Source organism: Choristoneura fumiferana, chromosome 3 (genome assembly GCF_025370935.1).
Source record: "Choristoneura fumiferana chromosome 3, NRCan_CFum_1, whole genome shotgun sequence".
Classification (NCBI taxonomy): Eukaryota; Metazoa; Arthropoda; class Insecta; order Lepidoptera; family Tortricidae; genus Choristoneura; species Choristoneura fumiferana.
Window position 1 is genome coordinate 8,374,308 of NC_133474.1, and position 13,669 is coordinate 8,387,976.

General features: G+C 38.7%; 2 protein-coding genes across 3 annotated transcripts in view; both read right to left on the reverse strand.

Annotated features, from left to right (window-relative positions):
- Positions 1-13,669, reverse strand: part of Ziz (dedicator of cytokinesis protein Ziz) — a 99,911-nt gene that overhangs the window by 41,890 nt on the left and 44,352 nt on the right. The window lies entirely within an intron of this gene.
- The window catches only part of LOC141445690 (uncharacterized), a 26,702-nt gene continuing 13,917 nt past the window's right edge, over positions 885-13,669 (reverse strand). Inside the window, 15 exon segments of the mRNA XM_074111579.1 lie at positions 885-1,000; positions 2,835-3,077; positions 3,405-3,564; positions 3,750-3,820; positions 3,925-4,120; positions 4,229-4,366; positions 5,527-5,709; positions 8,821-8,937; positions 9,136-9,408; positions 9,493-9,613; positions 9,874-10,073; positions 11,131-11,375; positions 11,903-12,093; positions 12,172-12,389; positions 12,501-12,858. Of these exon segments, the coding sequence (XP_073967680.1) occupies positions 972-1,000; positions 2,835-3,077; positions 3,405-3,564; positions 3,750-3,820; positions 3,925-4,120; positions 4,229-4,366; positions 5,527-5,709; positions 8,821-8,937; positions 9,136-9,408; positions 9,493-9,613; positions 9,874-10,073; positions 11,131-11,375; positions 11,903-12,093; positions 12,172-12,389; positions 12,501-12,858 (2,743 nt within the window). The 3' untranslated portion in view covers positions 885-971.

Below are 13,669 nucleotides of genomic sequence, written 5' to 3' on the forward strand. Positions count from 1 at the left end.
TCAATCCGACCAACACATAAAGCTGTTCTATACGTCCTGATGGCCTAGAATCTTAATATATATATCCAAAAGTACGTACTGAGTAAAATTTGCATAGGGTTAGCGTCAAAAAGACATTCTAAATTTACTCAACTTACCTTCAAACAGAGTCTCCGAGAACTGATTGATATACGCTCTCAACGCTGCAAACAGGTGTTTATACAGCGTCTCGCTCTGTGGAAACTGCAACAGCCGCAGGTAAGGTCTAGCGGCGGCGCCCTCTGCGGCACCAAGGTTCTTCGTGAACAAACACGTCCGATCTATGATGGTGAGACCGACCTCCGTTGCTAGGCAACCGGCGGACACGACTGCATGTTCCGCTATAGTTTCCAGCTCTGTGAAAGTAAATAAAAACACGAATGACGTCCCTGATTTTTTCGAGTACGGGTCGCGAGATTCGCACCGTTACTCCTACGCAAGTAGATTCGTTTCAGAACTGTTAGATAGCTCAACTGCGGTAGCACTGTGAAGCAATGCAGCCGTTACATTTTTTGGAAAAGTTGTTGTTAGGATTAATAATTTGTTTGTTCCAAGGATAAGGTACATTAAAAAATACGGGTGACACTATTTCCCGGCCGTACAATACCGACATGGAAATACCAGCCTGATATTTCGTGTACACGCCCATAGAAACTCTTGTCAGTTTTACACCAGTTTGTATGGGCGTGTACACGGAATAGAGGGCCGGTATTTCCATGTCGGTATTCTCCGTGCCGGTAAATAGTGTCACCCAAAATTACCAGAGGTAACAGTGGTCGCAGCAACAAGATTCTCCCTATTCACGGTATTGTTCTTCTCCACGATGATAGGCGGGTCTTTGGAGAAGTCAGGCGGTGTCATTCTGGCGGGCAGCGTCCTGGCTTTGATCGGCTTCGGCTTGCCGTTACAATCAGGCGTTGTTGTTTTCAATTCAGACAATATCCGCTTTCTACCTATGTACTGGAATTGTTCGGCGCATATTCTGGAAGTAAAATTGTTGTGAAAGAAATTAAAACAGGTTTCTAGATTGGAAGCAAAAATAGAGGAAATGACGCTGATTGAAGACTTTAGCCAATGAGATCCTTTGTAAAATAATTCATAAATATCAATTTATATTATAATCGAGTTAGAACGTTGTGATATTGAGTCGTTGCTGTGTTATCTGTTTCAGAAATTATTTGTAGTAGGTACATACATTGCCTATGAGCCAAATTAGTTGACGTACATCATTCTATAAAGTACAGTTATGAGTAAAATTAGCTAACGTGCCAAAATATGTAATTATGTTTTTTCAATTAGTATTTTTGTAACTACTTATTTTTGGTTTTTAAGTCATGGATAGATCGACATCAATAACTATTCTGTCGGTGAATATTGACTTACTGTTAATCTGTTTTGGCCGTTTTGAACTAGTGGTTACTTACTAGAACGTAAGTGGTAAAACTTACTCTAAAACATTGAAAAACGATTGCTGCTGGGCCGTGGAGTGCGTCTTCCACCACTCCACTAGCCGTTCCTCGTCCAAGTACTTCAAAACAAACAGGAAACACAAAAGCACATCGCGCACTTCTTCTGCGGACATCACACCGAATCTAGACAACACGAGGGAGGAATGAACATATTAGGTATACGGCACAAGGATGTTTTAGTATATGACAGTGTTTTGTGAAGGCAGGGTTGTGGTCAAACTTTAATGCTTAGATATACATAAGTGTCGATTGCATTACGTATACGGCCCAAAAATAATATTTTAGCTACACGAATCACAAGTATCTAAAGCAAAATCTACAAAGTATAAATGCGTGATTCGAATTAGGTAACTTTTTATTCGGTTCTACTAAAGCTCAACAGTTATCACGTGTATTTTACCTATCGTTCAAAAAGTCTCTAACCCACTGTATTAGTAAGAGTAAAAAAAAAACACCCTGAGCAGCTAGAACTCATCGCACCTTATCGTGCTAGCAGTCTTGTGTATCGCCGTATAGTCACAGAAATTTAAAAGATCATCGTTATTCATAGGAAAACATCTAGTCTCAGTACAGTTGTATTTTTTTTGTTTGATTTCATTACTATGTAAACAATTTTTTTATTTTTATTTCAAAGGATGTTAGGCATTCTTAACACTCTGCCATCTATAACTACTCGGCCGGCAATCCCCTATTTCGCGGCCTCTGAAGTAATGTACAATTAAGATATCACAAGCTGTAACGAAAACTCATAAAATTAAGGTTAGATTAACAAGAAAATTTCGTAGGTACATATCATTCAATTAGCAACTATTTGTCCACAACCCCAGCTACTTAAGTGTGCAAGTGTTTACCTATTAACCTGGTCACCGATATCGCTCAGGTCCAGGCGGCCGGCATTCCTCGGGAGCGAATCCCCGCCCGACATGGTCGACACAGACTCTAGAGAGCTTTGCGATGCATTGTTTACGTGATCTACGAACATAAGTGCAGGTGGTATACTTTCGAGCCATCCACATGAGCCAGCCTCAGATCTGTGCCACTAGCTATGCCGGAACTTGACTTGTATATTATGGCATGTTGAGTGAAACAACTTTGTGTGAGCGGTCACGGTATGTTTAGCGTTTTACTTCATTATTTGAGATTGACTCCAGGTAGTTTTAAATAGTGATCTAGTACAAGGTTTGACATTAATAGATCCGACTGAAAAGGCGCGCTAATAAGAATTGAATTCTGCACATAAACGTGTATAACAATTGACAGTGTGCATTAGCGACAGAGACACATTTCCCAAACCATTTACAAAGACAAAACCAGTGCGCATTGGACAACACAAATCAGAATACTCACCTTTGCCATACATATTGTTGATCTGTGCGACCGGTGGGTCTTTGAAATGAGCTGAATTCCTTGCAGATGTGTGTTCGAAATGTAGGGTGAGACGGTTTCGGCGCGGCGTACTGCTAGCCGATGCCACGTCCTTCACTGTATTGTTGAGGATAGGGTTTGCGGTAGCATCGCCGTCAATCTTATCATGGCCGTTCTCTAAGACCGGACTGGCAAGAGTTTTGGTGACAAGGCGGTGGGCGTTTTCTGTTCAAAATAAACATTTTATACACAAACGTTTTTGGCCATTAACATTCCAGTTACTACAACAACAACATCAGTTTTGGGTGGTTCTACGAGCGCTTCCACCGCTATCAGTTTCCTGTCGCTTATACTGAAGATACGAGTCAGGTAGTATGCATGCGGTACAGTTACAACACAATTCATTAAAATTTCTTGCTTACGGTCTCTCATTTCTTCAAGGTAACTGATAGGTTAAGTTATGTAAGGAAAAAATTGTGATCCATATTATTGACAAGCTGTTCGTAAAATGGGTAACTGTACAGTTAGCAGCGCTTGCCGGGTATCACTTACCTAGGACGACAGTGAGCCATGGCGCGTACAGTTGCGCGAGTCGTGCGCGACACTGCCGCGACCGGTAACGGTCGTCGTGCTCGTGCTTTGTTAGCAACGCTCGCAACACGCCCAGTGCCGTTCTGCGCTTTTGAGGCGCCTCTCGGAGTGACTGTTCTACCTATAACAGTTCACATTGCAATTGGCCAATAATTAATTTAAATCACAGTTACAAATTTAATTCCTACGGCATAGAAGCCGTTAGTAAACTTGTGCGAGAAGTCAGAATCAGAGTTGACCTGAACTGAAACTGACATTTCGAGTAAGGTTTGATATTAAAATAATTACATATTTAAAAATGCTTACTTGCTTCAGAAGAGTGCCCGAGAGAAAATGTCTCATTATAAAATCCTCTGACAGTTTCAGTTTTGCTGGATCTGTAAGTTAAATATCATAGGTTGTACAATAAAGCCCGTCAGTTTAGAATTGTAATATTTGTAATTAACAACCACCATCCTAACAAATAAAATTCGCTACATACCTTCATTCAGATCTTTCCCCAGCTTGTTAGCTTGCAGTGGCAAGTTAAACGGCACATAATGTTCATGCGAACATATCGTCTGTAGAAACGTGAACTTGAAATCAAACAGTGCTTTAGGCTCGCACATTTTGAACTTATCGAGATACCTTTTGACCTGGCGGAATATGAATCCGCGATCGACAAACGACAGACACGACTGTAAAAAAGACAAGTATAAATGAAAACTATAAATCACAACAAAATTAACTACAGAAAACGTCACATGAGCAGAGTTGGCGAAGTATAAGTTTATTTGGTATCTTACCTTAAGAAATACGGCAAGATTTTTGTTGAATATATGTGTCTGCATCGGCTGTTGCAGAATATATGAAGGTTCAACAGTCGTCACAAGTTTTTCGATGTTATCTAGGAGGTCGGCGTGGAACCTTTCGTTTCGGGACATCTATACAAATAAAAAATATGTATCTAAAATTTAACCAACTACAAAAAAACAATAAATAATTTTCTACCACTCTGAAGTTGGTGCCTCAGCACGAGCCTGCACGAGTGGACTTTTAGTCGCCTACTTCACCTACGCACTACATTATTGGGCTTCAATCACTCCTGCTGGCTCGTGCTGACGCACCGACTTCAGGCTGGTAGAAAATTATTTTCATGCTTTTTTGTAGTCGGTTCAATTTTTTGATATAATTTTTTTTTTCACGCTTTCTAGTGTATATAATCTAAGATACAATAGTTTGATGTCAACTGCTCGTCACCTTTTACAATACAGCGTGTATTTTTTATACTACCTCAAACTTTAAGGGTAGTTAGTGAAGGCCCTAATTATCACATGTTTTAGTAAAAAAATTAGACTTATTGTTTTCCTTATAAAATTAATTAGCACGCAATGTATCACTATGTGATACTACTTTATTTTTGTTCAAAACGTCGCACTTGTTGACATGACAGCTGTTACAGAACGCTTCTCTCTCGTATCAAATTATTGTACGCATTACATAGTGCTCGAAAATATTTCAAAAATTAATTACGCTCTGGTAGTTAATTCTTAATTAAAAATTTGTTTTGATATCGGTTCACAGCACTAAAATTTTTGTCTAGTTACAGTTTGAGGTAGTATCAAAAATACACGCTGTAGATTGCTTTTTCCGATGCAGAGACTCATTATTGAGGAGTTCTGGTGCTTCACCACCTATTCCATTTCATCATATGCATTACGAGGAGCATAAATTGCTTAGCAACTGTGTTAAAGTAATTGAAATTCAACCCGTGAAATACTTGTTATTGAATAGTAACTCCGAGTGTCAACTGTGGTCTTCATAATCAGTTCCACTTCACCAAATGATGATTTTCAAAAGCAAATGCATGAGAGAGTTCCCTCGATTTCATTAGGATCCAATCATCAGATCCTGATTTGGTCCTTATGGGACCTAATTGAAAGCATTCTCAGACGAACGCAATTTTTTTTTTAAATCGGTTCATAAATGACGGAGTTCTGAGGTAACAAACTTAAAAAATATATTGCAGTCGGTTAGCAAATAACGAAAAATTAAACAATGTTTTAATATTACATATATTCTGCGAACAGGTGCAAGTTTTCACCTTAATCCTTCCAGTGTTAATCAAATATTGCGCCATGCTTTTGATAATGATATCGAAGAAGAAGCTCGAGTATTGCATGAACTTGTGCCCCAGCAGGAAATCTTGCTGATTTGGGTCCACAAACATATGGAGGGGCGCCGTCAACACGGTGTGAAGTTTAAACTCGACGCAGTTAAATACATACTGTAACAGATTAATGCACCAGTTGTTAACTTCCCAATGACTTACAGTCTGTTTAATATAGGAATGGACAGAAGGAAAATAGGCTCTTTATAGTGCACGCTTTAGGAAGTCGTAAATTGATTTTTTTTAGAGTACGGCCCAAACTTAATTCTAATTAAAATATCGAAGACATCAATATTAGTTTCATTTATTTATTAACTAGCTGTTACTCGCGACGCCGTTCACGTAGAATTTGTTTATCGCTATCCCGCGGGAACTATGCTATTTTCCGGGATGAAAACTATTTTATGTCCTTTTCCGGGACTTGTACTATCTGTAGACCGAATTTCATCTAAATCGGATCAGCGGTTAAGACGTGAAGAGGTAGATAAGAAACAAACATACAGATTTACAAACTTTCGCATTTATAATAATACTAGCTTTAGAAAGATTCGCACGCTATTTATTCGGTGTTATAGCTACAAACAAAAAAAATTTTCGGATTTTACAAAACGTCTTCCTAATAAAAAACTATTTAGGCGTGGTCTGCAACAGGTTGTGTTGTGAAAGGGAACTGTACAAAATTCAAGACCCTAAAATAGTGCTGTTTCAAAACGCCCTATCCAAATTCATATGCAATATTCAAATTCAAATCATTTATTCAGTAAATAGGCCGCAATATGGGCACTTTTACACGTTATTCTACTACCAGCGCTAACCGGAAAATGACCATCATTGCAAGAAGAATGCGCCTTTAAACTTGAAGTCATTTAACAAAAAAAAAAAAAAAAACTAATAAAATACTTAAAACTACAGTATACAATTAAAGAAAAAATACGAAATAATATAATATATACAGAGATGTATGGGGTCCTTAGTGAAAAACTATACCGTGGAATATCGGGATAAAAAGTGCGTACTTATGTGTTATTCCAGACATACATCCAAATTTCATGCCTCTAAGCCCAGCGGTTGTTATTTCGACATTTATTCCTAGGTATCCGTGGTAATATCGGGTCAAAAAGACGTCTATGTGTTTTTCTAGACATCCAGCTTCCTACATACCAAATTTCATGACTCTAAGCTCAGCGGTTAATATTTCAAGATTTTATCCCTATCCGTGGGAATATCGGGGTAAAAAAATAGATTATGTGTTATTCCAGAGGTCCGGCTACCTACATACCAAATTTCATGGCTTTAAGCCCAGTGGTTGTTACTTCGAGATTTTATCCCTAGGTATCCCGTGGGAATATCGAGTCAAAAAAGTCCACTAGTTTATTCCAGACGTCCAATTACCTACATACCAAAATTCATGACTCTAAGCCCAGTGGTTATTATTTCAAGATTTTATCCCTATCCCGGGGGAATATCGGAATAAAAAGTAGCTTATGTGTTATTCCAGAGTCCAGCTACCTACATACATAAATTTCATGGCTCTAAGCCTGCGGTTGTTATTTCAAGATTTTATCCTAGGTATCCCGTGGGAATCATCGGTCAAAAAGTCACCTAACTGTTATTAATTACGTCTAGCTACCTACATACCAAATTCATGGCTCTAAGCCCGAGCGGTTATTATTTCAAGATTTTATCCCTATCCCGTGGGAATATGGGATAAAAAGTAGCCTTGTGTTATCCAGAGGTCCAGCTACCTACATACAAAATTCATGATCTAAACCAGTGGTTGTTATTCTAAGATTTTATCCCTAGGTATCCCGTGGGAATATCGAGTCAAAAAGTCCTTACGTGTTATTCCAGACGTCCAGTTACCTACATACCAAATTTCAAGACTCTAAGCCCAGTGGTTTATTCAAAATTTTATCCCTATCCCGTGGGAATATCGGATAAAAAGTAGCCTGTGTGTTATTCCAGAGGTCCAGCTACCTACATACTTGTTTTCATTAGCTCTAGCCCTGCGGTTGTTAAATCAAGATTTTATACCTTTAGGTATCGTGGAATTTATCGGGTCAAAAAGTCACCTATCTGTTATTCCAAACGTCCAACTACCTACATACCAAATTTCATGACTCTAACAGAGGTTGTTATTTAGAATTTTATCCCTATCCCGTGGGAATACCCGGGATAAAAAGTATTTTATGTTTAATCCAGGTTATAAACTATCTTTTACCGAATTTCATCCCAATCCGTCAGCCGTTTAAGCGGAAAGGTAACAAACATACTCACATCAGACTCACTCACTACAAACTTTCGCATTTATAATAATAGGATAATATTAGAAAGATAAATTTGCTATTTTTCATATTATCATTTAAAAACAAAAAAAAACTTGTCCTATTTTGCTAAAAACAGAAACGTCTTCCTATAAAATAACTAAAGAGGCAGAGGTAAACAACATTCTGCAAGAAAGGGAACGTTTATAATATTGTTAGCTCAAGAAATATTCTGTACAAAACGCAGTTATTAAAATTATATAAATATAAATCGAATTAATATTATGTAGCAAATTACGTTTAATATTGTGTTATTTTGTAAGTATACCTACTACTCAAAAATAACCGGTAATATGAAATCAAAAATATGTTTGCGTCTTTAAATTAATACATTTAACTGAGTGAAAAGTATTTTTATGTTATACTAATAAAACCATTTTTAGACAAGGAATGTTATAAAGAATTATATTCATTAGTATTTTCGTTTTACCAGTGAAATTTACATGGCCCTTATTTTCTTTTAGCAGTATACATTACGTATTCTAATAACAAATAAATAAAATGTTTAGAACCCCTTCTTCTGTGACCTTCTAGAGTCCAATGTCATCTTGAATGGATTGTAGCGGGTTAAAAAATTTGGAAAGCAAGAACTTTTTGGAAGAAATGAAACTTTTAAATGATAAATAAACGGATAACTCACGTCTGAAATCGAATTTAGGTCGACTCGACATGTTCCGGGCTAATCCGTACCTAACCCTTTTTCTGGGAGCAACGCGACTCGGCGGCTGCTGCAACACGCGCATTGCTCGCGCGACTTACCCGACGAAACTAATACCGGCGCGTTTTCATCGTGATTTTTGTTACTAAATCGATTTCAGACATGAGTTATCAGTTTTGTTATCATTTAAAATGAGTGAATTTCACGGTAGTTTCATGTTCAAAAAGAAATAAAATAATGAAATACCTTGACATAGCTGTCCAGCAAATCTTTTCTCCCGTAATCATGGATCATGTGGATGAAATGTACAATTAACTTAACAATTTGATAGCCCATATCTGGAGTGTAGCTTTTTTCCACAGTCTGTAACAAAAAAATATAAGCTGGTATGGTAGTTCGTTACAGAAACTAGAGGCTATAGCCATAACTTTTATTAACCATTTTTTCTGCAATCTGGTCGTCATTAACTAATAACTATAATAGGGTGAATGGACTGGACAATCATGCTCCATCTAAGACCAAATCTTCGCTTAACTTTATATAATTACATCATCACCTCACCATCAATTCAAACAGCTGATTCAATATTGTCGGCAAGAAAGCCACGAGCGCGCTCAGTTTGATCGCATGCGCAGCTTTGAGGGCGTTACACACGTCGTTCCAAGGCGGCGGCGACGGCGAGGTGGGGGGAGAGTTGGTCCTTATCAGACGTTCGGCTTGAACGAACAGGTTGTGGAGATGCGCGTCGCGAGTAGCCACTGTCGAGTCTAAGACTAGTTGGCAGCGAAACAGCTGTTTTTCGCCTTCCACCCAAATAACTTCTGGACCTGCATTCTGTACATGAGAAAGAAGGTATTAGGTATATTTTGGCTTACAAGTACTTGTAGAAATAAGTTTGTCTAATTCAAAATTACTCACCCTTTTACCAAGTCCGAGTGGCTGGATAGACAGATACCCCGATGGTAGATGCGTTGCTATTGACAGATTTACTATCTCGTCGACAAACTTGTTGTTCTTTAGAAGTGGCACCCACGCGTAACTACAAATCAAAACAATTGCAATGAAGAAATACTTTATATATAGTTGTGGTCTACTTTATAACATGAAAAAGTTCAAAACCCCAGGAGAGGTCTCTTTATTTGGATGGTTCCCATATAGTGGTCTTTTGAGCATAACCCATTTCAAAAGGCCATTTTAACATAGTTTTTGTTAGGGCGGTGCTGCCATCCAAGTTACGGTGACCCATTTATTTGGTTTTCATAGGTAGCATGATTAACCTACGTATAAATATTCGCTTACCCGATACAAGTCTCAACATTAGCGTCATTTTTCTTGGTTAAATCGCAGGATATGTGGTAGAACGTGAACAGCAGATGATGGAGGGGCGTGATGGTAGTAGGCAGCCTGATTTTCACCTCGTCGCTCCAAGTTGGGTTTGCATTGTGATGCAGCACCGAACACCGATACTGTGATGTCATGCCAACTCTGCCATAGACAACCTAGAATTTACAAAGTAAATTAAGTAACTTTTGTACTGTATATCGCTATAGTGGCCCGAGACGTCTATAGCCACGTGAGCAGCAGGAGGGGGTTGATAGTTGAGTCGAAGGTAAAATGAGTTTTATGAACAAGTGGCTGTTGGCGCCTGATACCCTCGGTCTTAGACGACCAATATTACTTTATGCACTAGAGCATAAAAAGTCATTTTATGTCGCCTACGCATCGATTTAGAATACCCTAGATGCACTAGCACCTACAAATTCAAGTCGCAAAAATATCCCATCGCTAAGTTACAAGTGCGTGCGTCTACTAAGGCAAATCAAAAACACATAATGTACTTAAGAGCATTTAAATTTTTACTACATGCAACCTTATGTCACGAAAGTTAAGGTTTTATTTCGAGTGCGCGCGATTGGCGGTTATGACACTACAAAATAAGACCATAGCGCTTTCGGTCGTAGACAAGATTATTATAAACAATGCCGCGTGACAATCGTAACAAATTGACGGCTTTGACGTTTCAAATGAAGATAGGTACTTATTGAAATTAATTTAAAACAATAATGTTTTTAATGAGTTTGAAGGCGTATTTTGCCACAAATTCACTACATTATAAAAGTATTAGCTAGTACGTACCGAAAATACGATATGCTATCCTTTTTCGACGTCTTTAATGTATAATTTTTGCACTTTTTACGGAGCACTTCGGCATGTTGATCCAATAACGAAGCACGCGTTACTGACAACAGCGCAACTGTACTTAAAAGGTGTTTAAGCACAGTTGTAGAAAGACACATTTTAAGCGTTAGCAGGGTATCTAGGGTATTCTAAATCGATGCACCTACGCCTGCATCTAGCATAAATACGAAGTTCACGAGTATGAGAAGTGAAAAAAATATTTTAACCCATATCAAAGCAGAGGTGGTTAATCGATCACATGGGTTCACTGTTGTAATGAATCTTAAGTGTTTAGCAACATAAACATTATAGAAACAGACTTTGACATTCGACTTATAACCAGTATCTTATGTTTTATTTCAATTTACTATAGCTTACCTGTAAAGGTTTATTTTCGCCTGTATCGTTTTCTCGCAGTTCAATTGCGCAAGCAATATTCCTTGCTCGTGCGAACATTTTCTGCGATTCAAAGTTCAGTGTAAGGGGTCGGATGTAGAGATGGTTTACGAAGGCAGCGTACGGTTGCTCTGGCTCCGTGTTCAATGTCGCCAGTTCCACCGTCAGCGGCGTTGATGGCGGCAGCGGGAATGGTTTTAAAGCCGCGTATGCTGTTGTCATACAATCTAGAAAACAAAGTGTTTTTATAAAACCTTTAGCCTTGCGGTGGATAGGTCTTTATTCGAGCATTTCAACCGCCTCATTTTCAGTGGTGGTAGATTTTAACGTCCTGTACTTCTACTAAATAACAAAATATGCCCTCGAAAATCATACGGGAAAATCGCTCGAATAAATACCAGTATTTACCAAGCGTTAACAAAATGTAGCCTGCAATGAAAAAAATTGCCATCTCCATCGTTGCAATGTATCATGAAAGGTAACAAGTTCTCATAGTCTGAACGCTTCGCGCGCGCTAACTACATTTCAGTTACACCAATCTGAAGACAAAGCTGTCCCTCATTGTATTTAAAAGGTACAAAAACGACTATTATCTTTACGAGAACACTAGTTCAAAGGTGTTAAAAGCGGCTGGTTTCAAATAGCTCGCTACTAAGTATTTGGCTATTGTATTTTTTGACACTAATGCAGGTAAATTTGAAGGTACTTTGATTCAAGTTGAATGCAAGTGACTACTCAATTCACTGTTACTCACTTGGTATTTGTTCATTACTCGGCTGAATGCTTATATTGAGCCAGCCAGGTATCACAGTCAATTTTGATAATTTTTCAGGCTTCCTAAAGTCCGACAAGATTTTCAATAAATCGTCGTCAGACATTTTATTTGGTTCTTGCCGGTAAATGGCTGGGAATTCTGGAGTCGTGTCTAGATCGTTACTATAAAGCCTAAAAATTGGAATTAATTCAAATATTATTTTGTTACTTTTACATAAATTATACAACCTTAATTTAAACTATCCTCACTTGAATAATGGTTTGGCTGTCCACGCAAATGGCATCCTATAGGTTCCAACTCGCTGAGCGTATGATTGCACAGTTTTGTGGACTTTGAGTCCTAATCGAGGGTCTTTAGTAGCTTTGAGGTAGGGCTCCAAGACTTGACTTACATGCCCTTGTAATATTTTATCAATCTTCACTACAAGAAACAAGTCTGGATGGGGATTGTTTATAGACAGCACCGCCTGGAACCATAATTAGGTAGCAATTTCAATAGCAATTTAGAATACTTCGAATATACTGTATACAGACTAATTTTATCGCGTTCTCGAATTAGTCCTTGAAATTTTTCATACCTGTCTTTTTGACCTGAACCACTCGTCCGGGATCATTTTAACATCTAATTTAACATCATAGCTAAAATTCTCGACTAGTGAGTTAGTACACTCAGTGTCCTTGACTAGATCTTTCACAGCGGTATGGTTTAGGTCGAAATGGAAGTTCTCAGTAAGCTTTTTGCCGCTTCTAGCATCGTACAGAGCCAGGTAAGTGAAGTAAGGCTCCACTTGACACAAGAGTTCCTTGTCACCATCTATTGGTGCTTGCAATCTAAATTTTAAGCTTTCACATTTGAGCAGAATTTTTTGGCCGAAGTGTTCTCTGGAATAGACAATGTTAAACTTTATCTTACCAACAGATTTTTGATAGATACATCTTACGACCACGCAAAAGTCTTAATACTGTAGAAATGGATAAATGAAAAGCTTGCTCTTGAACATCATGAGCACGGTTTTAATTATTTAGTGAAATAGAAATGTTTATGACCTATAACAATTAAGCAGCGTTTCCACCAGAGATGTGCGAGGAAGTGTTGCGAGGAATATGTTTTTCATCGACCAATAGAAACTCTGTAAGCCGTGGTGGCCTAGTGGTTTGACCTATCGCCTCTCAAAACAGAGGGTCGTGGGTTCAAACCCCGGCTCGCACCTCTGAGTTTTTAGAAGTTCATGTGCGGAATTACATTTGAAATTTACCACGAGCTTTGCGGTGAAGGAAACATCGTGAGGAAACCTGCACAACCCTGCGAAGCAATTCAATGGTGGCGTGTGAAGTTCCCAATCCGCACTGGGCCGCGTGGGAACTATGGCCCAAGCCCTCTTGTTATGAGAGGAGGCCTGTGCCCAGCAGTGGAACGTATATAGGCTGATGGATGAATAGAAACTTTTCATTCACAACACCCTCGCACAGCACATCTCTGGTGGAAACAGCTGAGCGAGCGGACGAGGTAAATCAAGCGTTTGTATTGTTAGTCAAAAACACATTCTTCGCAACACAACCTCGCACATTATTGGTGGAAATGCTGCTTCAGTTCCTATAGGCTGCGGATGAGCAAGGTAATTATTATAGCTCATTAAATATGGACCTCCACATAGTGTTGTGAAAAACGCTCATTTCGAGGCTTAAAGACTCGAACCCTAAATACCTCGAGGCTTAACGACTCAAAGCCCGCAAAGACGGTTTATTA